This window comes from Haliotis cracherodii, unplaced genomic scaffold (genome assembly GCF_022045235.1).
Source record: "Haliotis cracherodii isolate W230 unplaced genomic scaffold, xgHalCrac1.p SCAF_14, whole genome shotgun sequence".
NCBI classification, from domain to species: Eukaryota; Metazoa; Mollusca; class Gastropoda; order Lepetellida; family Haliotidae; genus Haliotis; species Haliotis cracherodii.
Genome location: NW_027266269.1, coordinates 26,565,661 through 26,591,660, shown reverse-complemented (window position 1 = coordinate 26,591,660; position 26,000 = coordinate 26,565,661). Strand labels below are relative to the sequence as shown.

The 26,000-nt window shown below is 43.5% G+C and overlaps 1 protein-coding gene across 1 annotated transcript in view; it reads left to right on the top strand.

The window, feature by feature from the left end:
* Window positions 1–26,000, top strand: part of LOC139460658 (neuronal acetylcholine receptor subunit alpha-10-like) — a 100,003-nt gene that overhangs the window by 21,148 nt on the left and 52,855 nt on the right. Inside the window, exon 2 of the mRNA XM_071242129.1 lies at window positions 24,401–24,561. Within this exon, the coding sequence (XP_071098230.1) occupies window positions 24,401–24,561 (161 nt within the window). The remainder of the gene's footprint in view (window positions 1–24,400; window positions 24,562–26,000) is intronic.

The window sequence follows — 26,000 nt, the reverse complement described above, 5'->3', positions numbered from 1 at the left end:
AATTAAAGAAGTGTATTTGGCTATTAAGCTGTGTGTGCTTTAGCGGTGTTATCTCACGGCAGCGTTACGTCTGTGCACTGTTGGATAAAGCCGTCTAACGCTTGCACAGCCGATAAATGTCCCACTGGTTATCGTCTAAACACCGTGAAAAACATGCTCGATACTTGATGAGGAATGAAGGCGAAAATAAGGGTAATTCGACGTTAACGTGTATTAAGCGTTAAAAACCATACATGTCAATTACAAGCTGGCGGGCTGTAGAACCGCCGTCGTTAACGGTGCCTGGCTTGACAACATTAGACAACACTCAGAGGTGGAAAGAGTAAAAGAGACTCTCGAAAATAAAGCTTCACTGTGGATGAGATACTCCAGATGATCACTACACGACGCGTTTCAGAGACCCACGTGTATTTTCCCTGTTAATATGATTGAGTTGGATGATTGAGTTTTGCCTCTGTCGTTTGAAGGGCATTGTGGCACATCGCAAAATGAAGAAAGCATTGTGTTCACTAGTTGAGTGATAATCCGTTTAAGCGTTGTTCTGTTTTCAGAAGAAGCGTGGTAGAGAGTGAGGTCAAAGCTATTAAAACAGTATTGCAGTTGTATTCCAGGCAGTTTGGATTGTATGTTCCACAGGGAGCTGAGAATGGAAATTGAGTGCACGCGGACCGGAATAACAATAATGCTCGCGCTTTATGAATGGGCTTATGGAAGAAAATTGAATAAGATCGACGATGATGATGATGGTCGTGGGGGTGGTGGTGGTGGTGTGGTGGTGGTGATGATGATGATGATGATGATGATGATGATGATGGTCGTGGAGGTGGTGGGATGATGATGATGATGATGATGATGATGATGAACTTCAGCCAACTTAACAGTGAGGTCACCCTTCTTTAGCACTACATATGTTGGAATACGGTTATGTGAAACTGCAGGCGATGTCATTGAAGAATGCAGCATGATCTATCAATCTATGGCGTCAGTAAGTGTATGCTGTTTTCGGGCTTTTCTCCCCCATTAAGCTGGCACGCCCTGATATAACCGAAATACTGTTTATTTTGTTTGTTTGTTTGTTGTTTAACGCCACACTCAGCAATATTCCAGCTATATGACGACGTTCTGGAAATAATCGAGTCTGGACCAGACAATCCAGTGTTTGACATCATGAGCACCAATTCACGCAATTTAGATACGATACGAAGTCAGCGAACCCGTCAGTCACCTCTTACGACAGGCATGGGTAGCTGAAGACCTTTCTACCCCGTGTCTACTGTTCAAAGCGTTGTTAAAACTCTCCTGTCATTACCACCTGCACAGGTACCGTCCCACAGTTTAACAGAACATCCCACAAAGACACAAGAATATCTATCAGTAAGAGCAATGTCTAAAACATTTGGAGTCTCTGTATTCGCAGAAACGTGGAACCCTCGTCCCTGGTGCATTTGCTATCAGCTTTCACTCCATGATTAACGGGTGTCCCTATGGTTTCTAAAAAATCTCTTTTAGTGACTGAGACTGTGATTATTGGATCTTTCGGCCTCGATCTCTTTCAAATACCAAACATAACCCCAAGCCAGGTTAGATGCGGGAGACGTCGCGCCAAGGTGTGACCTGAATACAACGCCTGTTGCAGCGCTGCGTGGAGCTCTATCAACCTGGCCGTGCAGTATTGCTGCGCATAACTGCTTCGTTTTCCACAGAGTGATAAAGAGCTTGTCTAGACTTCTTCAGCCAGAATTGGTTAAAATGGTAAAACTACTCTTTTGGCCTTTCGAGACAAATTGTCGCGCATGATATTCATAAACAGCTTGATCTGGAACTGCAGCTCCGGGGCAATCTCACCTTCTGATCCGGGCACTCCGCTACAGAAGACGGACACTAGAGTACAGAAGACGTACGCTATACCACGTACAACGGACACTAAAGCACGGAAGACGGACACTAAACTACGGAAGACGGACACTACAGTACAGAAGACGGACACTTCACCACGGAAGACGGACATTAAACCACGGAAGACGGACATTAAACCACGGAAGACGGACACTATAGTGCAGAAGACGGACAATCTGCTACTGAAAACGGACGCTATACCACAGAAGACGGATGTCATACCACGGAAGACGGGCACTACAGTACAGAAGACGGACAATAAAGCACGGAAGACGGACAATATAGCACGGAAGACGGACAATAAACCACGGAAGACGGACAATAAACCACAGAAGACGGACATTAAACCACGGAAGACGGAGATTAAACCACGGAAGACGGAGATTAAACCACGGAAAACGGACACTAAACCACGGAAAGACGGACATTAAACCGCGGAAGACGGACACTATAGTGCAGAAGACGGACAATCTGCTACTGAAAACAGACGCTATACCACGGAAGACGGATGTCATACCACGGAAGACGGGCACTAAACCACGGAAGACTGACACTACAGTACAGAAGACGGACTACCTGCTACTGAAAACAGACGCTATACCACGGAAGACGGAAGTCATACCACGGAAGACGGGCACTAAACCACGGAAGACTGACACTACAGTACAGAAGACGGACTATCTGCTGCTGAAAACGAACGCTTTACCACGGAAGACGGACCCTATAGTAACTAAGATGGACACCCTGCTGCAGAAGACGGACGCTATACCACGGAAGACGGATGTTATACCACGGAAGACGGGCACTAAACCACAGAAGACAGACACTTAACCACAGAAGACAGACACTATACCACAGAATACGGATGCCTTACCACTGAACACGGATGCTATACCACAGAAGACGGATGCCATACAACAGAAGACAAAATACGGATACTATACTACAGGAGGCACGCGCTACATCAAAGACGGTTGGAATCACACTATCGTGACTGCGCTCCAAATCAGAAATCTCCTGTCTGTCAGATACAATCCCCTTCCTTTCTTACACCCTTGACCGTCTGTCACCCCTACCCTCTCCCCTCTCCCTTCCCCTGTGCCGGGCGCCATTGACTAGATAATAGACACAGTGACAGATGTACATTCCAGTCACGAGCGGCTTTGTGTTACAGTAGGTCATTCAGACACTGCACGACGTGCACCAACACTTCCTGCTGTAATTGCGTGTCGGCCCGGAGTAAAACTGTCTGTGATTCTGAAATTATCTTCTCTCCTCTTTGTCTTCCACGTTTGCAAATGACTGCAATATACAGAAAAGTACAAATATTGATAGTCTTGTTTCTCAATGAAAGCGTCTGAACAGGGGTCAGTCTGTCTCCCAGACCAAAGAGAATAAATTTAAATAGGAATCAGGAATCCTACCGAAATCAAAAATAATTTGGCAAGTTCAGATTGCCTCAGCTCTTGCACTGAAATTAAGCGTTATTCTGGGCTCCATTTTGTAAATAAACATATTTGAATAAAGTAACCTTATATCTGAGACAAAATGTTAGTCAAGAGTCAGTAATATTGTTTTACGCCAATTTTAGCCCAGCACCATTTCGGCGGGGGACACCTGAAATGGGCCCCCACATTGTACCCATGTGGGGAATCGAACCCGGGTCTTCGGTGTGACGAGCGAACGCTTTAACCACAAGGCTACCCCACCGCCCAGTTAGTCAAGAATATGAGTTGGGGCACAGTGATAATACTTTCCTCTCGGCTTGTACCGTTACTGTTACTCTGTTATATATTTGTACTGCGTTTCTGGCTACCTATAACGTATCGCAGGCAGAACGCTGTTAATAATACCAGTTTTTATAATTTCATTGAAATCTGTATACCTCAAAATGAGGCCCGTTAAGATCCGGTTTAAAATAGGTCTTCAGCAACCCATGCTTGCCGTAAAAGGCGACTATACTTGCAATTGTCGTAAGAGGCGACTAACGGGGTCGGGTGGTCAAGCTTGCTGACTTGGTTCATGCATGTCATCGTATCCCAGTTGCGTGGGTCGATGCCCATGATGTTAATCACTGGATTGTCCTGTCCAGACTCTATTATTTATAGACCGCCGTCAAATAGCTTGAATATTGCTGAGTTTGTTTAAAACAACAAACAAACAAACAAACACATTTAAAAATGAACATCGTATAAAATATCGTCCGTTTTGAAAACCTTATTCTCATTCACACATGAATTTGGAGAAAATGAAAGTGAGTGAGTATGGGTTTAGGCCGCTTTTTGCAATATTCTAGCAAAATCGCGTCGGGGGACACCAGAAATGGGTTTCACACATTGTGCCCATGTCGGAAATCGAACCCGGGTCTTCGGCGTGACGAGCCAACGCTTTAACCACTGGGCTGCCCAACCGCCCCGGAGCAAATGAAAAAGGCAATGAGAGCTGCTTCGATATTACATCCGGGCCTTAGCTACTTCTACATTCCTCTGTCAGGGCTGACAAAGATTTTCCATGGGACTGAATATATCTAATATACTACTCAAAAGAAGTTAAGGGTCATCGATTCTTTCATATTACTATTGTTAATCTGCCCTGAAATGAGATTACCTGCAGTAATATGAAATAATCGGGTGATCCTTAACTTCTTTTGAGTAGTATATATTATTACTATTATGACCATAGGTATCCAGAAATACGAGAATGTGTACTCAGACAGATAACATAAAACAAATAGAACAACACGTTTGTGTACAATACTCCGCTCAAACGAAGTTAAAGGACACCAGATTCTTTCATGTCACTACAGTAACAGGACAAAAATCGGGTGTTCTTTAAGTTATGTTGAGTGGTATATATTTATGCATAAATTTGGCCGGCATAATACCCGGTGTTAGTTAGTTCTTTTAATGTCGAATTGTGGGGACCGTCTCCGTTGCCCAGTGGTAGAGCGTCCGCCCGAAGAGCGGAAGGTCTGGGGTTCGAATCCCGATCGCGTCATTCCAAAAGAAGTTAAAAGATGGTACTTGTTGTTATCCTGCCTGGCACTCGTCATTAAGGGGCTAAAACAAGGACAGGTCAGCTCGGAGTCAGTATACTGTGTCCGGGTGGGGGACGGCATGGCATCTCAATGGGCTGGCACTATTAAATCGACATCAGTCAGGACTAGTACAAGCAGCCACACACACACGTACACGCGAGCATGCACGTCTCTATAAAATGCAACAATCTTTAACAATCGTTAACAAATGTTAAGCCCTTAAAATTGTGCATTTCAATGGAATAGTTATATTTCCTTAACTTGATTGGGGAAAGGGTTGAAAGTAGGCCAGTAGTCATCTGTCCGTTTTGAAAACGAATTACCGTTCGGCGGGATAGTCTACTGGTTAAAGTGTTCGTTCGTCACGACGACATCCCGGTTTCGAATCCCTTCACGGATACATTGTGATAAGCCCATTCCTGGTATTCCCGGCCGTGACATTGCGGGAATATTGTTAAAAGTGGGCATAAAATCATCCTCACTCACTCACTGAAATTAGCTTCTGACGAGAGTTTTGTCGTCCTTGCCTAACGTACGTCTAACGTTAGATCAATAACTTACTTCAACATTGACATGTTCATAATAATATTGAACCGTCTCATAAACCATACTAAAGTTTACTGCTAGTCAGATTGAAACCCTTCAAGCGTCTGCGGCCTTGCTAACGGGGATGCCATTATGATCACGTATAGAGATTTCACATATGCTTCAAATGATCCCAGATATTTATAATTGCAAATTCAAAGAAATTTACTCTTTTCCTAGAACCGATTTTGAACTATCATCCTTCTATAAATGAAATTTGGAATAGCACTCGTCATCAGACGGTTATTTTCCCAGCCGTGTAATTGAGCCAAACAAGGATGGAGTTTTGATTGACACGCGATCCGTTGAGGACGGAGGAAGGGGGCAGTGAGGGTGGTATAAGCGGGAGGGGGTGGAGGGGGATAGTGTTGGGGGGATGCTGGAATTACTCCCTCCTCTCAGAGTCAACCCAAGTGGAAAGAGGAACTTAGTCGTCAAATTTTGGACAATTTCGATCAAACTCCGAAATCTGCTTTACTTCAGACATGAGTAAATCGGTTTATCATTTGAACATTTTCGGGGCAAACTGACAACATGAACCGCATCAAACGTGTTTTTTGCATAATCCTACTTGGGACATCAGATAAGATGAAACACACACGGATGACGCTGTGGAGTGGAGTGTCTCTGTTTGCCGTTCCCGACGCCGTGAACACGGACCCCGAGTGGTGCCGTCTGGCCTTCACAACCGAGAACATGTTGCTAATGGCTCAAATCTCCAAAATAACTCTTAAGTGATCTTGTGTGATAGCTGTTCTGTGCAGCATCTTCTGTCAAAAGTATTACTGTAACTGCTCCAACTTTTTAAGTGTACAGCAGGCACATCAAGCGCCTCCCCTTCACACAAACATCCCCGCCCTCACATTTCCTCCACATCATCTCCTGAAGAGTATGTTCTGCACGCATACACCCACACAAACTATCATGCATCATATTAAATATTATGTTGCGGGTTTGTGTTAATATTGGTTGTAACGTGAACACGTTAAAACTGTTGACGGCAAACGGCAACACAATTCTTGCATCATGTATGGCGTCGCTCAATTCAGTCTTTCTTTGCTAAACATTGCAATATAAATGGGAAAGTGTAATCTCTCTGGTTGACAAACGTTGCTGAATACGTTCGGAAATCTCGACTGTTCTATGGTCACTATACCTGTTCAGTAGGCCGCCCATGTTGGTTGGATTGGTTTCTTGTTTAACGCCGAATATTCCAGCCAGATGACGGCGGTCTGTAAATAATCAAGTCTGGATCAGACAATCCAGTGATTCATATCATGAGCATCGATCCACGTAATTGGGATCGGTGGCATGCATGGACCAAGTCAGCGAGTCTGACCACCCGATCCCGTTAGTCGCCTCTTACGACAAGCATAGTGGCCTGTTACGGCAAGCATAGTCGCCTCTTACGACAAGCAAAGTCGGCTCTTACGTCAAGCATGGTCGCCTAGACCGCCTATGTAGTCAAGTGAATAGAGCCTTTGCCCGGAAACTTACCAGAACGAACTACCCGTTAAGTGTGAGGTATTTTTTCCAATCTCAGTGCAACAACCCTACAATTACATCTGTTTAATCACTGACGTTGCAATTCTGTAACAGCAATCAAATACTTCAGCGTGTATTGTCGTGCTGTGCCGCTGCGACAAACATACTGTTATATGAATGTAAACAGCGGGCAATCACTAGTGTGGGCTCAACGTTTAACGTCTGTCGATGTTTGTATTTAATCACGTTTCAGACAGATAAATTAAATCCTCTTGTAGGACTGGAGACCTGTTCTGGCCACGGGTTATTCCCCTGGAACTGCCGTTTAAGCAGGGTTTATCTACACGTCTCACACAACTTCAGGCAAACAGACGGTGTTTGTTTTACGACATTGCTTGCGATCAGCTTTAGTTTTCTTATTTGAAAAGTCTGAAAACTTTTCAATGCCGTGTAACAAGTGTGACATACTGTGACTCTGTTTTTAGCAACTACCCAGGACGTGGTGTGTGAGGTAGTCGAGAGGCACAAGTGGTGCTCAGAGCATTAAAAGTTGCGTTCCTTTGCCGTACCCGGATCCGCAGGATGTTTATCGACTCCAAGATTCGCCTCATTATGATCCGTTATTTGTTGGCCTGCCTCATTTTGGGCTTTCTTCCCGATCTGATTGTCTCGCGATATACCGGAAGTACTCTTCAGAAGTGAGTGAGTGATGTTTTACGCCGCTTTTAGCAATATTCCAGCAATATCACGGCGGTGGACACCAGAAATTGGCTTCACATATTATACCCATGTTGGGAATCGAACCCGGGTCTTCGGCGTGACGAGCGAAAGCTTTAACCACTAGGCTACCCGACCGCCCCTTCAACTTACAAGGAACATCTTTTCGACTCGGGCGGAATGCGCGATTATATTGTCTCTGTTTTTGTTTCTTTGTTGTTCTTTTTAAAATTATTTAAGCGGCATGGTGGGGTCGACAGATCATTAGTTAAGCATTCGACATCACTGCATATTCCTTTACGTTGATTACAAGGGATGGTGTTGTAGGATAGATAACTGGCCATAAATTGCCGGGCAAACAAAAGTATACAATCATGTTTGATGGTGGATAGAAATGAAACAAACAAGAAATACGGTTTTGATACAGGTATCATAATTGTGTTTTGGACATTAAGTTTTGAAGTGTTTCCTCGACTGCTTTCAGCCTAGTAAAGTTGTGATAACGTTGCGTTTTTAGTCAAATGTTTTAAGTGATGCTTTCCGTTGCCCCGCAACGTCGCGTCCAAGATGATTGCTCTTTCACAGAGACGTGCTAGCAATGGTGCAGGCTGATTTTATAGTGCTAGCCCACTAGGATACCATGCCTCAGTTCAACATGAACACCCCACTCAGACACAGTATACTGACTCCAAGCCGACCAGTCCTTGTTTTAACCCCTTAATGCCGAGCGCCATGCAGGGTAACAACAGGTAACATACTATAACGTCTATTGGTTTGACGCGACCGAGGATCGAACCACCAACCTTCCTCTCTCCGGGCGGACGTGAAGATCCGGGGTAGAATAGGTCTTCAGCTACCCAGGCTTGCCGTAAAAGGTGACTATGCTTGTCGTAAAAGGCGACTAACGGGATCGGGTGGTCAGGCTCGCTGACTTGGTTGATGCATGTCACCGTAACCAAATTGCGTGAATCGATGCTCTTGATGTCAATCACTGGATTGTCTGGTCCAGATTTGATTATTTACAGACCGCCGTCATGTAGCTGGAATATTGCGGCGTTATAAACAACAAACAAACAAAACAAACGTAGGCAGTCTACTGAAAAGGAAGATTATCTGTACGCTGTGAACAGTCAAGGAGATTTCTGTTCTTCGAATCATATTTAACAATGTTTGACAACCAGTTAGATTACGGTCCATTTTCCCATTTATATTACAATGTTTTGCAAAGAAACGATAAAATATAAAGAGTGAATTGAGAGACGCCATACATGATGCAAGGATTGTGTTGCTGTTTGCCGTCAACAAAACAGTTCTAAACATGTAACAACCAGTATTAATACAAACCTGTAACATAATATTTAAAATGATGCATGACAATTATTAGTAATAATTTAGGAGGTTGCATGGTCCAACATGCGGTAATTAAATGCACTGCTTAAGAAAGAAACATTAACTGTACGTTTTCTCATGTTTCCTCCATCTCGCTCTCTGCATCGCGTGTATTCAAACACTTTTTTTCGTTTTGCAATCTTCAATCTGCTCAACACATAATAAGTGGCTGCTTGGCAATGATTGGAAAGCCGGGATAGTGCAGGCTATAAATTTAATACAGTAAGGTATCAATAGAAACGTTCCTCCTAATCTAGTCACTGGGTAATCTATAGGAGCTCCAGTGTCATCAATCACAATTTCGCCCTGTTCAATATAACGTCAATATCTCAATACGGTAATGTCCGATCAATGGCACATGCTTAATATGCAGTATGACACCACCGCCAGTGGGAAATATTATTAGAGGGGCCTCCAAGAGTGAGTGTGAGTGTGTATGGTTTTACGCCGCTTTTAGCAATATTCCAGCAATATCACGGCGGGGGACACCAGAAATTGGCTTCACACATTGTAGCCATGTCGGGAATCGAACCCCGGTCTTCAACGTGACGAGTGAACGCGTTAACCTCTCAGCTACCCGACCGCCCCTGGCCTCCAAGAAATATGTTCCTTGGTTTATAGTTCCAGAGACCGACTCATGGCCCCTGGCAGGGCATGGTTGGTTGGTTGGTTGTTTAACGCCACACTCAGCAATATTCCAGCTATATGACGGCGCTTTGTAAATAATCGAGTCTGGGCCAGACAATCCAGTGATTAATGTCATGAGCATCGATCCTCGCAATTGGGATCGATGACATGCATCAACCAAGTCAGCGAGCCTGACCACCCGATCCCGTTAGTTGCCTTTTACGACAAGCATAGTCACCTTTTACGGCAAGCATGGGTTGCTGAAGACCAATTCTACCCCGAATCTTCACTGGTCGGCAGGGCATGGGCTGTAGAGGCGTCTTGACAGGGTCGTCAGGCCAATGTTTGAAGAAAGGCAAAGTGTTCTGCAATTTACGCATTGCTGTGTTAGCCACAGGTGTAATTTTCAGTTATGGTCTCACAATATGATCCAGTGGTCGAGTTTCATAATGAAAGGTGTCGTTGGTGTCTTGGAGAAGGTCATGATAACGTCGAAGGTGGTTTGGTTGTTGCTGTTGTTGATGATGGTAATGATAGTGATGGTGTACATGTGGTGGTGGTGATGTTGATGATGATGATAATGATGATGGAGATGATGGTGTGGCGGCGGTGATGGTGACGACTACGACGACGATGATGACGTAAATGATGATGATGACGACGATGGTGTGGCGGCGGTGATGGTGATGGTTGTGATGATGATAATGATGACGACGAAGACGACGACGACGATGGTGGTGATGATGATGATGATGATGATGATTGTGGTGGTGGTGGTGGTGGTGAAATATTTTGTGTTTCTTGTGGTAGTGACCGCGCCGTGTACAAGATGGTGATGGTGATCTTGTCTGTGGTGGTGATGGTGATGAAGAAGGTGCTGTTATTTGTTACGTTGTCGTTGGCACAGACACAAGTTGGGAGCCGGGAGTCTTGTCGACCTTATGGTTCAATACTACCATGCAGATGGTACGTGTACGTCATAACCAACATCAGCACAATAAGAAACAATTCTGAAGCCTAAGTTAGCTTCTATAATAAGGATGTAAGACGTCCAAGATGCGTTTTTTCCTAGCGTTTATCCATATACATTTCTGAAGGAGTCCGGGTTCTAAATAACATTTAGAGATGTAGAACGCAATTCAGTCAAACACAACAATCTTCGAATTCGTCTACCTCGTAAAGTTAATCAGCGACATATTGACTGAGTAGCCAGACTCTGAGGATCAGCATGGAGACGATGACAGGAAAGTCCTCTGTGTGTAAGGCTGGACAAAGCCGTCCTTTCATCCTAGTAGTGTACACTTCACCGCAATCTGTGCCCATTCAGAACAGGTTTACATGGACATATCCCCGACAACATGATCCCTGAGCGATCTGAATGGAAGAAAGGAGATTTATACAAAGTTTCAATATTCTGTGAATATCACGGTACCTGCCATTAAGTCCCTCTCGTCTCAACCCCAGGCGACTCACGTCTCCTCCAGCATGGCAAAGCATATAACTACATGGAGCTGCGAGCAAACAGAGGCTAACTAGCTCCGTATTTACTGGTGACGCCAACCCTTTACAACCTCTCGCCCGTACATCACCGTTAAGGAGAGGAACGTCTGTGTCAACAAGCAGCGCATTGAGGAACATTGGGGTATAAACAGTGGTGTTAGTGGATAACTGCAAAGCTGTGGAGGGTGAAGAGGGGGAGGTGGTTATGATGATGGTGATGATGATGATGATGATGATGATGATGATGATGGTGATGATGATTTAGATGATGTAGGTGATGGTGATGATAATAATAATGATGATGATTTAGATGATTTAGGTGATGTGATGGTGATGATGATGATGATGATGATGATGATGATTTAGGTGATGATGATGGTGATGATAATAATAATGATGATGATTTAGATGATTTAGGTGATGGTGATAGTGATGATGATGATGATGATGTAGATGATGCTTATGATGATGATGATGCTTATGGTGATGCTTATGATGATGATGATAATGGTGATGAGGATGATGATGGTGATGATGATAAACAGTGGTTTTAGTGGAATACTGCAAAGTTGTGGAGGGTGAAGAGGGTGGAGGGTGGTTATGATGATGATGATGATGATGATGATAATGATAATGAACTAGTACAAGCAGCCACACACAGCAACACTGTCACACTTGCATGCACGTCGCTATATAAGTGCAATAATCTTGGACGCGACGATCAACCCCATTTCACCTCACCTATAAGTAATACACAACAAATGAGGAGGCTTCACAGAGAGAGGGATAGAGAGTTGGGACGTCTTAATGCTACAGATTATGCCGTGAAGCGATTGGCTCAGAGTGTACACATAGAGGTATAGTTGGGTATATAGAGGCTGTGATGGATGGTAGATTCCGCGATGATGGCTGCACATCCGGGTCTTTATAATTGCCCTTTCGAGAGTTGGAGGACATGAGATCGTGTTGTTTGTGGACGTGAATGGCATACATCAGATATCGATTTACACAACGCGTTGACCACCAGTGACTTTTGACTTGGAGCGCATTCACTTCCATTGGTTGTAAGTCAGGACGTATTGGTTTCCACTGGTTGGTTTACTGGATATAGTGACCTTCATTGGCTGTGGTACAAAAAGTATTGACTGTGGTACAAAGAGTATTGACTTTTATTGGCTATGGTACAAAAAGTATTGACTTTTATTGGCTGTGGTGCAAAAAGTATTGACTTTCATTGGATGTGGTGCAAAAAGTATTGACTTTTATTGGCTGTGGTACAAAGAGTATTGACTTTTATTGGCTGTGGTGCAAAAAGTATTGACTTTTATTGGCTGTGGTACAAAAAGTATTGACTTTCATTGGCTGTGGTGCAAAAAGTATTGACTTTCATTGGCTGTGGTGCAAAAAGTATTGACTTTCATTGGATGTGGTACAGGAAGTATTGACTTTTATTGGCTGTGGTGCAAAAAGTGTTGACTTTCATTGGATGTGGTACAGGAAGTATTGACTTTCATTGGCTGTGGTACAAAAAGTATTGACTTTTATTGGCTGTGGTACAAAGAGTATTGCCTGCATTGGCTGTGGTACAAAGAGTATTGCCTGCATTGGCTGTGGTACAAAAAGTATTGACCTTCATTGGCTATGGTATGAAACGTATTTACTTTCATTGGCAGGGTTACAAAAGGTATTGACTTCCTTTGGCTGTTGCACAAAAAGTATTGACCTTCATTGGCTGTGGTACAAAAAGTATTGACTTCCATTGGCTGTGATACAAAAAAAGAATTGACTTCCGGTGGCTGTGATACAAAAAATATTGACTTCCATTGGCTTTGATACAAAAACGTATTGACTTTCATTGGCTGTGGTACAAAATGTATTGACTTTTATTGGCTGTGGTACAAAAAGTATTGACTTCCATTGGATGTGATGCAAAAAGGTATTGACTTCAATTGGCTGTGATACAATAAAAAGTATGGACTTCCTGTGGCTGTCATACAATTTTTTTTGACTTCCTAAGGCTGTGATACAAAAAGTATTGACTTCCATTGGCTGTGATACAAAAAGTATTGACTTCCATTGGCTGTGATACAAAAAGTATTGACTTCAATTGGCTGTGATACAAAATATATTGACTTCCATTGACTGGGTTACAAAAAGTATTGACTTCCATTGGCTGTGTTATAAAAATTATTGACTTCCATTGGCATTGACTCTACAACTAACGACTAATTGTAATTAATACACCAGGTAGTTGACAGATTTAGTTACAGCTTCAATATGAGGTAACTAACACATACCACAGAAGGCCTGAGTCCCTATATATACGGAGTCCTGTGGCAGATACTTTACTCTGCCACGAACAAGTACTTCATAAGATTCAGCAGCCTGTTTTAAGATGATAGCCGAGTTATCAGCTCTGCCAAGATAAGCCCCCACTGTCTTGGTCAGTGTGACGTTGCAAACGGTGCCAAGCCAAGACCAGCCCAAACAGGCCCAATACAAGCTCAATTGACGGAGAAAGTACCCGATGCTGATGGAAGGCAGAATACTAGAGAACCGGAGTGTGTTTACAACTATGACAGTTATATAACTGAATATGTTGTAAAACCACGTCCATCCAGTCACGTCAGTGGCTGTTTGACCGGAGGACCCTAAGAGAGCGGGACATGTTCCCACGCAACCGACATGATGAGTTAAATCTCAAAGATCATTTATTAGATAAAAAGTAAAGACAGCTACACGAAGCAGAAATGTATATCAGAGCCCAACGCCGAGGGAAATACCACTTGACGGGATATTGGTTTGCTCCCAACGTGAAGGCCTCGCAAATCAATCCCACAACATTCCCAAGCAGCCCATTCCAAGAGTTTGTGACAAATGACTTGTGTTTTCAATGCAGATAAAAGCGATCGACTTGGCTAATGAGATCCTGTGGCGTCACTTGGTTTTGGTTCTGCACGGTCTGGTGACGTAAGACAATGGTTTTGCTGATATATGGGGGAAACAATTGATACATGAGAAAACATTAATGACTTAGTGTATGAATGTTCTGTACATAAGGTCAGGGTATTATTCTCTTGTAATACCACAGTGTAATGTCATTAAGCCGCATGCACTGGTGTATAATATTATATTATCAACTCGGGCAAAGGATCAGTGTGCACTCGATTTTCACTCTCGCCTCCCTGAGGAGTATACAACTCAAGATGCATGTGAGGCGCCAGAATGTTAATATAACAAAATTAATGTTATATTTGGGATAACCCTTTCCTAGTAAAGTACAGATTCTCGTACGTTTTTGGGTTGAGTCCCGTCCGGGATTCGAACACACATTTGCCAGAGTGAGGCACCTAATCGCCAGGACACAAAGTCAGCGATCTAACCCACTCAGCCAACGAGGCTTCCACAAAAATGAAAGTCCGACAACTGGTAGTCTAGATCACGTACTTTGAGTACCTCTCTGACAATGATAATAGCCACATGACCATCTCATCCTAACGGGTACCCATTCACTGCTGGGTTAACAGTGACATATCTCTTGCATGTGCTTCAGGACCGACGCTCTAGAAAATCAAGGAGTCAAGCGGTCACCCATCCAGCTACTCTCGCGCTGTCTCCCGTGATATCGCATGAATATATCCTGAATATTCACTAAACACTCAACAATACCAAACTCCGGAAGTTAGTGAGTTTTCACTGGTCTTGGCATTATTTTAGTTATACCTGCCCGGAGAGTTGACGGTGAAGTGTTCGATCCCCATACCACGGTATAAGACGTATAAAGACGGTATGTGTTGTTCCTCTAATGATAACTACGGATAACATGGACTGGTCGGCTCACTCCAATACCATTCATATCTTTTAAGTTTTGTTTTGTTTGTTTGTTGTTTAACACCGCACTCAGTAATATTCCAGCTATATGACGGCGCTTTGTAAATAATCGAGTCTGGACCAGACAATCCAGTGATTGACATCAAGAGATCGATCCACGCAATTGGGATTGGATGACATGCATCAACCAAGTCAGTGAGCCTGACCACCCGATCCCGTTAGACGCCTCTTACGACAAGCATAGTCGCCTTTAACGGCAAGCATGGGTTGCTGAAGACCTATTCTACCCCGGATCTTCACGGGCCGACTGCCTACGTGGTCTAGTGGATAGAGCGTCCGCCCGGAGAGAGGAAGGTTCGATCCTCGGTCGCGTCAACCAAAAGACGTTATAGGATGTTACTTGTTGTTACCCTGCCAGCCTTTGGCATTAAGGGCCTAAAACCTGGACTGGACGTGTCTGAGTGGGATATTCAAGTCAAGGAGTCTGACCACCCGATCCCGCTAGTCGCCTCACGACAAGCATTGTCGCCTTTTACGGCAAGCATGGGTTGCTGAAGATGTCTTCTATCCCGGATCTTCTCGGGTCTCTACGTTCTACGTTGCCCCCATGAATTTTGTATATCCGTCCCACCTTTCACAATACGCCTGACCGGCTGGTAAACACGCAATACATCGCCGACCTCGTCATGGGATGGCTCAGGTTCGGGCGCGCTGATAACACACGCTTGTTAAAACACAAATGGGACTCATCTGTGATAAAGATGAAGTAGCTGTATTCTCAAGTCCCCGGATGAGGGGCGCTAAGGGCATGAATCTACTTTGTATGCACGCTTGAATGTGTGAGATGGTTGGGAAGCATTTTTTCTGCTGGCAAGTGTTGTTTGTGGTATGTTTGAGAGCTGCCTGTAGGACATCAATCTGTTGATTGGAAGCCATGGGTAGAGTCCCGCCATGAGCCATATACTCTAGGAAATATAAGCCTAATAATAATCATAAGAAATAACTGCCAAAAGCGAGAACGTCGTACGATTGCTACCACATCATAAGCGTGTGTTTGTGAATCACAAACAAATAGTGGTGATACCAGGTGCTCGCAAAACGTTGAGCGTGTCCTGCCTTACTGGTGGCTCACGTCACAAACACACGCAAAGGCATGTCAAATATTCACCTGAACAAACACGGGAACATGTGGTACAAGTCAAAATAAGGGCTTGCATCAAACATAATTTTAGTCACTGATGAAGCTTTTTGAAAGCTTAACCGCGACCTTGAATGGTGTAACCCTGATTAAAAACAAGATTTGAAGCCAGCATTATCAGCTGTAGCATGTGCAACATGTATTGACAACACTTTCAACATGGGCAGGATCATTGCACGACTTATACAACGACACTTAGACAGCATGATGATTTATAGTGGTGGATACACAAGCTCCGGTATGAGTTACGTCCCTTGAACTAATTTCGGTCAAGGTCGCCTTGCCGTTTGGAGTCAGTATCAGCCAGTAAACGATGCATTGGCTAAACGTACTGACTACTCTTTGAGTAATATTGCTTGACACTGTTGCCATGACACCTGATGCAGCAATTTACATGCCGCAGCACCTGTGACGTCATACACACGTCTAATTCACGTCACAATTTTCATCTGACCCGTGAAGATCTGGGTTAGAATAGGTCTTCAGCAACCCATGCTTGCCGTATAAGGTGACTATGATTGTCGTAAGAGGCGACTAACGGGATCGGGTGGTCAGGCTCGCTGACTTGGTTGACGTATGTCGTCGTATCCCAATTGTGTGGATCGATGCTCATGATGACAATCACAGGACTGTCTGGTCCAGACTCGATTATTTACAGACCAACATATAGCTGGAATATTGCTGAGAGCGGCGTTAAACAACAAACAAATACAATGTCCGTATTTATCCCTCTACTACTTGATTGACTATGATGATGGTTTTGCTTTGTTGAACGACCTTGGTAACCATGGTTACCTTTCCCCGTCTCAGATGTGTCTGTGGGGTGTCAACTAAGATCCTGAAGACGTCTATAGACGGTCTGATTAGTGTTCGAAATCAATTAGTGATGACAAAGTAATATAGGACCGAAGTTCCTAGAACCGTTGTCCTTGTACTGACATGAACCTGTATCGTTAAAGTGCTGAGTGGACAAAACGATTTGGCAGTCACTTCCTAATTGATGGTGTAGAGATACGAATCCTTTCTCGTGAGAACTTTCTTATGCCCCGTTAGCAATATTCCAGCATTACACTGAGGGGAAACCAAACATTTTCCCCACATTGTACCCATGTTTGGAATCGAACTAGGTCTTAGGGTTCTGGCTACCTCTCTATACCTAAAAAGAATTAAAAAACAAAGTGTTCGATGTCCAGGGGTATAAACACGATAAAAAATACCCTTGTAACCAGGTGGGATAAAACATTACAAACATGAAATGGTGATTCGATGCTGATGTTTTTGATACAGACACAGGGGCGGTGGTTAAAGCGTTGGCTCGTAACGCCGAAGACCCGGGTTCGATTCTCGACATGGGTACAATGTGTGAAGCCCATTTCTGGTGTCCCCCGTCGTGATATTGCTGGAATATTGCTAAGAGCGGCGTAAAACCATAGTACTCACTCACTCACTGACATAGACACCATAGTTATGTCATGGACCTTACGCATGCAGTGGTTCGGTGACTGTTTTCAGCCTAGTAACGTGTGGATGAGATGAGTGAGTGAGTGAGTTGGCTTTAACGCCGCTTTTAACAGTATTCCAGTTATATCGCGGCATGTCAGCTTAATGTGGGAGGAAAGCCTGAAGTGATGCAGGTCTTAGACGTTTACCACTTCGGTGAAACCCACGAGCACGGGTATGGTGCTGACAAACCTAGAAACATAATCGGGGCGAACTGGGATTCGAACCCACAATCATAGGTTTCTGGCGTGCCCAAGGGACGCAACTCTGCACAGCGAATCGCGGCGCCTTAGACGACTGGGCCACCCGTGCCCCCGTGGATGAGATGTGTAATTGTTTGCTCAAGTCAGATTTTCAAGTGCTCAGGGAGCTTATACATGCGCAGGGATACAAAATACCACTGGGAATTCCTGACCACAATGTATCCTACTGGTGGTAGGGGTTTCTAATACGCCGTAATTCGTTCTGTAGAGTTGCGTCCCTTAGGCGTACCAGAAACCGATGACCGTGGGTTCGAATTCAGGTTCGCTGTGGTTAGGTTTCTGGGGTTAATAGCACTATACGTGTTCTCGTTGTTTTCTAAGGCCTGCATTTTATATTACTGAAATACTGTTCAAAACTGAATCCAACCATAGTGTTGATCGGTTGTTTTCGGTCTAAAACCTTAATGAGTGGTGTCGTTGAAATCCGATCATACAGACAGATACTTGTATCATCATCCACTGTGTGGGGCGGTCGGGTAACCTGGTGGTTAAAGTGTTCGCTCGTCACGCCGAAGACCCGGTTTCGATTCCCGACATGGGAACAATGTGTGAAGCCCATTTCTGGTGTCCCCCGGCGTGATATTGCTGGAATATTGCTAAAAGCGGCGTAAAACCAAACTCACTCACTCACTCACTCATCCACTGTGTTATTGTAGCAACAGTATTTCTATAGTACAGGCAGCTCTATGATATACAGTATATGTTAACACAATCTGTGCAACTGTCCATTGCGTACAATGGACAGTACAGGTAGCCCAATGCGTACAATGGGCAGTACAGTTAGCCCAATGCGTACAATGGACAGTACAGTTAGCCCAATGCGTACAATGGACAGTACAGTTAGCCCAATGCGTACAATGGGCAGTACAGTTAGCCCAATGCGTACAATGGACAGTACAGTTAGCCCAATGCGTACAATGGGCAGTACAGTTAGCCCAATACGTACAATGGACAGTACAGTTAGCCCAATGCGTACAATGGGCAGTACAGTTAGCCAATGCGTACAATGGGTAGTACAGTTAGCCCAATGCGTACAATGGGGAGTACAGTTAGCCAAATGCGTACAATGGGCAGTACAGTTAGTCCAATGCGTACAATGGGCAGTACATTCAGCCCAATGCGTACAATGGACAGTACAGTTAGTCTAATGCGTACAATGGACAGTACAGTTAGCCCAATGCATGCAATGGACAGTGACGTGTATGAGTTTTAAAATCTTATCCACAGAAGTCAAAAGGACAAAGTTATTTTATAAGGATCTATTCACCGAGTTATTTTACAAATATCTATTCACTGAATTGTTTTCACACACGGATGCATCAACATTAAATGATAAATTACTACTTATATGGTTTCTTTACTACTGTAAAACACAAATAAAATACGGCTCAAATAAAATACGAGACTTTAATGCGCACCAAATAAATGCGATCAACCATTATTTATTTGTTTTAAATTACTAAACGATGATCTTCCCTGAACGATATCTACTCACAAAATTGTACAAAGAGGTAAAACACATCTCAAAGATAGAGAAAGTAATTGTAACTAAATGTAATACAATGAACAAATTTTAAAACGATGGCTATAACGTAAACAAGTTCACCTTTCATCTTGAAACAAATACTGCTTAGTATATAATTTAACATAATTCAAATTGCCGCGCAACAGAAAGTATACACATGGAATCTGGATTTCACCAAATCATGAACATGCAACAACGGCAACGCTTGTGCCTCCCTTCTGCCTCCTTTGAGCCACCTTTGAGCAACCAACCTCCTCGGCGACCTTTGTGCGACTGTTTTGAACATGTTCAAAACTTCACGGCGACCATGGCGTCCATGGCGATGTCTGAACCTCCTGTGTACCACCTTGGAACGACCTAGGCAACCATTCTGCCTCCTTTGAGCCTCCAACGACGCCCTGGCAAATTTTATGGTCGCACACGGTTCATGGGTGAAAGCAGTCGCCGAAACACTGCAAACTAAAGGTCTAAAACACAACTATGTTATTTCGAGCCGTGAAGATCCGGGGTAGAATAGGTCTTCAGCAACCCATGCTTTCCTTAAAAGGCGACTATGTTTGTCGTAAGAGGCGACTGACGGGATCGGGTGGTCAGGCTCGCTGTCTTGGTTTGATGCATGTCATCGCTTCCCAATTGCGTGGATCGATGCTCATGATGTCAATCACTGAATGCTGGTCCAGGCTCGATTATTTACAGACCGCAATCATGTAGCTGGAATATTGCTAAGTGCGGCGTTAAACAACAAACAAATATTTCACAATCGAATAACCGTTTAGCATTAAATTTTTTTTTTCCATTTAAACCACCATCAAACATGAGTGTATTCTTTCTTTTGAGGCAGTTAAGCCATTTGTTTGGATTTTTTTTATAAATCGTATCTTGTATTAACACTCTAACGAAACGTAATTTTAACGAAAACGAAATCGATTATCTTAAGACATGGCCTGTGACTGTTTCATTGCAATACTTTTGACTTCCCTTTCAATTGCTTCCTCTCCTTGCGAGCAGCTGCATTCATATGTCGCATTGAGTGATAAAAAAGCTGAAATCCATATGTCGGCTCTGTCATGGCTGCTGATGACTTTAACACATTCCCCGTCGAGTTTTCTATTTGGCAACACCTGCTGTAAGATTAAGAGAGAATCAATTGGAGCGTTATGTATTCATGAGATAACAAATTTGCCAAGCCGATGCGGGTTAAGCCCCCGAAGGAGACGGGGGTTTTCATCGACGGTTTTTATTCTATATTTCACGTTCCAATACCCAACCTGATTATCGGTAATTTAAATATCAACTTTGACTTATACGACAAATGAACTGAAAATCGTCTGGGTAATTTTTGATGATTTTCAAAATTGATTGAATGCTCCACTACACATGCAAATTTAGAGAGTGTAAATTTGTCATTCAGTGGAAATCTATCGACTGGTAGCCGGGTTTTTGAAAGGTTCGAGTATAAGCTGTGTAAGCGATTTCCCAGTACGTGGAATCACACAGCGCAATAATTGTGATCGATATCTTATTCTAGTATACCCAAGACACAGGTGGCCGCTATGCGGAGTTGCCTCCCTTGTTCGCACCAAGATCCGCTGCTCCTCGGTTAGTGCTCGTTGATTTCACAAAGGTTTTAGATGTCTAAGACCTGAATTTCTCCCGCGTGACGCCGTAACGTTACTGTAGTATACCAACTCAACTCACTCACTCATTCAAAAACCCTAAGTGAAACACTCAGCAGAATCTGGTAGGTGGCCTAGGATGTGGTCCCGTTTTCAAACACCGTACCAGGGCCGACATACGTGTATAATACTTGTATACCAGTGTTCTTTGACTCCGCGAAAAGTCCACTCTGGACAAGACAAACCAGTGATTGACACCATGAGCAACAACTTTGACGAGAGCCTGGTGTTCCGAGCCGACTTTCGGACATTCATGGCACACTGGCGGTTATTCCTCCACGGAGTCCATTCGTGCATCTCAAAAAGTATCAGTCACAGAATCAAAATGTTTGGTGTGTGGATTCATTCTTAGTCCATGTTGTTTGAAACCACCGACACGGGTTCACGTTTAGATTAACTTTGAACTGCGTGGACTTTTCTATTTCATGGGAGACATATAAAGACATAAAAGATTGAGTTTGTTCAGACACGAACACTTCGTATATGCAAATCTTTTTTATACCAATTCCTGTGAGCGCAAACGAAACAAAGAAGCAAAATAACTTCTTCAGAATGGATGTTTTCACATACAGTTTTATAATTAGGACCCGTGAAGATCCGGGGTAGAACAGGTCATCGGACACCCATGCTTGCCGTACAAGTCGACTATGCTTGTCGTAAGAGGCGACTTACTGGATCGGGTGGTCAGGCTCGCTGACTTGGTAGATACATGTCATCGATCCCAATTGTGTGAATCCATGCTCATGATGTCAATCACTGGATTGTCTGGTCCACACTCGATTATTTACAGACCGCCGTCTAGGTGGAATATCGCTGAGTGCGGCGTTAGACAACAAACCAGCAAATTAGGTCTGTGATCATCTTTCAGCTCGGGAGGGTTGGGTAACCTTGTGGTTATAGCGTTCGCTATATCACGGCGATTGCCCGGGTTCGATTCCCCCTAAGGGTACAATGTGCAAATCCCATTTCTGGTGTTCCCGACCATGGTGCTGAATGAATAGCATATAACTCTCGCTAACTCCTGCAGTTCCTCTGTTACTTGCAACAATATCAGCTTCATTGATGTCGACAGTCGACTAACTTCAAGGGATCTTGAGTGTGCCCAAGAAGGATGAGGTGTTTATGTTTCATCATCATCATCATCATCATCATCATCATCATCATCATCATCATCATCATCAATTATTATACTTATAATTATTATTATTATTATTATTATTATTATTATTATTATTATTATTATTATATATTGACTCACTTTACACAAGAACATTAAAATATACAAAATTGGGACATATCTGCGTCACGAAAGGACAAGTATTGCGTCATGATCAGTTGTTGTAACATGATCTGTGGAAGCCATGTTCGGTTCGAGGAAGCATAAGTTTTTCAGTCAACATTCACACTAATAGGTAAGATGAATGAGTTTAATGTCGCATTCACGAGTATTGCACTAACATAGCGACGTGCATGCTTGTTACTGTGTGGCTGCTTGTACTAGTCCGGACTGATGCCGATTTATAGTGCTAGCTCACAGAGATACCATGCCGCAGTTTAACATGAATACCCCACTCAGACACAGTATACTGGCTCGGAGCCGACCAGTCCTTGTTCTATGCCCTTCATGCCGAATGCCAGACAGGGTAACAGCAAGTCCCATATTTTAACTTCTTTTGATAAGAGTGAGTGAGTGAGTGAGTTGGGTTTAACGCCGCTTTTAACAGTATTCCAGTTATATCACAGCGTGTCAGCTTAATGTGGGAGGAAAGCCCGAAGTGATGCAGGTCTCAGACGTTTACCACTTCGGTGAAACCAACGAGCACGGGTATGGTGCTGACAAACCTAGAAACATAATCGGGGCGAACCGGGATTCGAACCCACAATCATAGGTTTCTGGCGTGCCCAAGGGACGCAACTCTGCACAGCGAATCGCGGCGCCTTAGACGACTGGGCCACCCGTGCCCCCCTCTTTTGATAAGACGCGGGTAGTGGATCGTACCACCGACATTTCCCGTTTTACCTACTCCTTCACCGGGTGAATAAACCTGATGAAGAAGTAAGCATATACAGTAAACTACGGTTATAACGAACTCAAAGGGACTACTAATTTTAGTTCGTTATAACCGTAGTTCGTTATAAGTACATATACAGCATGACTACAGCAAGTAGTCGGGACCAAAAAGTAAGTTCGTTATATCCGTCAGTTCGTTATAACCGTAGTTCGTTATAAGTACATATACAGCATGACTACAGCCAGTAGTCGGGACCACAAAGTAAGTTCGTTATATCCGTCAGTTCGTTATAAGCGTGTTCGTTAGAACCGTAGTTTACTGTACTCCGAAACGCTGTGTTCCTCAGACTAAAGAACTTGCCACCCATGAATTCTCTCTCTTATACCATAACTGTTGATCATATATCTATATACACATTCAGAAGATGTATTTGTTCATGTGTTAGAATAAAAACATAAACACTAAAAGCGTTTTAGTCATGGAACAAGGGACGTAAATTTGTTTCCAGCATGTTAACACATTTTGCTCAATAAATGTGGAACCGCCTCCGTGGTCTAGTGGTAGAGCGTCCTCCAGGAGTGCGGAAGGTTCGGGGTTCGATCCCCGACCGCGTCATACCGAAAGACGTCAAAAGATGGTACTTGTTGTTACCATGTCTGGCGCTCGGAATTAAAGGACTGGTCGGTTTGGAGTCAGTGTACTGGGTCTGAGTGGGGTATTCATGTTAAACTGCGGCATGGTATCCCAGTGAGCTAACACTATAACTCGGCATCAGTCCGGACTAGTACAAGCAGCTACACACCCCACCCCACGTGAATGCACATTGCTATATAAGTGCAATAATCTTGCACGCGACGTTAAACCCAATTTCACCTCACCTCACCTGAGCGGGGTATTCATGTTAAACTGCGGCATGGTATCTCAGTGGGCTAGCACTATAACTCGGCATCAGTCAGGACAAGTACAAGCAGCCACACACTCACACGTACGCTATATAAGTGCAATAATCTTGGACGCGACGTTAAACCCCATTTCACCTCACCTCAGACAGTGAATGTGGAGCTGCCAGTGAATGCCCCCCGTACCCCCTGTCCCCCCTGTGCCCCCCGTGCCCCCTGTGCCCCGTGTGCCCCTGTTGTACGGTGTTATCTCGTTTCAGGGCAGGATGATTATTTCCCAGAACAGAGGAAGATGTCCAACGAACAGCGGTTAATGCGAGAACTCACGGATGAGTACGAGACTTCAGTGAGACCTGTTTACAGCGCCGCTGACGCAGTGGACATCGGCCTCGGTTTGACCTTGACCCAGATCCTGGACTTGGTGAGCACAACACGTTATTACAGTCAAACTTTCTGATGACTCAAGTCGGAAAATAACTCCAAAAGCTAGTTTTCTCCGGCAGTTGAATTTCATGTGGAAAGTAACGGGTGTTGTCACTGTAATAACAGACCCGTGAAGATCCGGAGTAGAATAGGTCTTCAGCAACCCATGCTTTTCGTAAGAGGCGACCAACGGGATCGGGTGGTCAGGCTCGCTGACTTGGTTGATGCATGTCATCGTATCCCAATTGTGTGGATTTTAGTCCCAGACTCGATTATTTAGAGACCGCCATCATATAGGTGGAATATTGCTAAGTGTGGCGTTAAACAACAAACAAACAAACAAACAAACAAATGTAATAACAGGTATAATTTACTCACAATAACCATGAATTAAAATCTAAATAAGCAAGTGTCAATACTTGTAAGAAATATTGATGCATTGTCATAATAACATGAAAGCAGGGAAGAAATACACAAAATAACAAGATATTCGAAATGAAAGGAAATTTAGGATCGTGGTAACAGAGAATAAATACTCGTAATAACCGGCAATTCGTACTCGATATAACCAGAATGTAATATTCCTTAATACTATGATTACTTTGTTTGAATTATAAAAATGACCTTGAATAGATACTCGTAATAAGCGGGAATTTTAACTCTACATAACCTGGGGAAATACTCGTAATAACAGGGAATATATACTGGTAATAAACCGAACGTCATACTCGACAACCTCGACATACTCGTATATATTCGTAATTACTACTCTAATATTCGGGAAATAACACCCATAACCGGAGAGTAATACTCGTAAAAGTGATAATTCGTTATATCAGGAGCTGGTTTGTCTGACTAGGACTCCATTACTTCAAAGTCACTGATTTTTAACTTGAGTACTGAGTGTCGTTACACAACCAAAAATCAAAACCAAAAAAGGACTTCCAAAAAGAATTGCAGCAGTAATGATGCTCCAGACGTTAGATGCAACTCTGGAGGAGGTTCTCCAAGTGATGATAACGTATACCCAATACTGTAGCGGAGCATCAAGTCGCCCGAGTCTGTAATGAGATTCTATCACATCACCATCCATATTTATTACACAATAATACTTTTCAGACACATGTAAGTCAGCATTCATTTCTGACATCTCAGATTGAGCACTGGAGTAGAAATAGTCTCATTTATACTGTCACTTGCTCACAAACCTGGCAGATAGCCTACAATCTCTCTCTGTGCAGCTGACAATCTGTTAATGGATGTCCCCGTGTCAAACTACGTACCAATGCCTTGTCAAAATAATCACCCAAAATAAGTGTCGTACCTAATGTGAAGCAAGGGCTGATAATTAGGGGCTAAAGGGCAGAGAGATAACAACAGCCTTGACTTTCTAGGGAGTTTATTTTAAGGATCTTTTCAAATATTTATACATATATT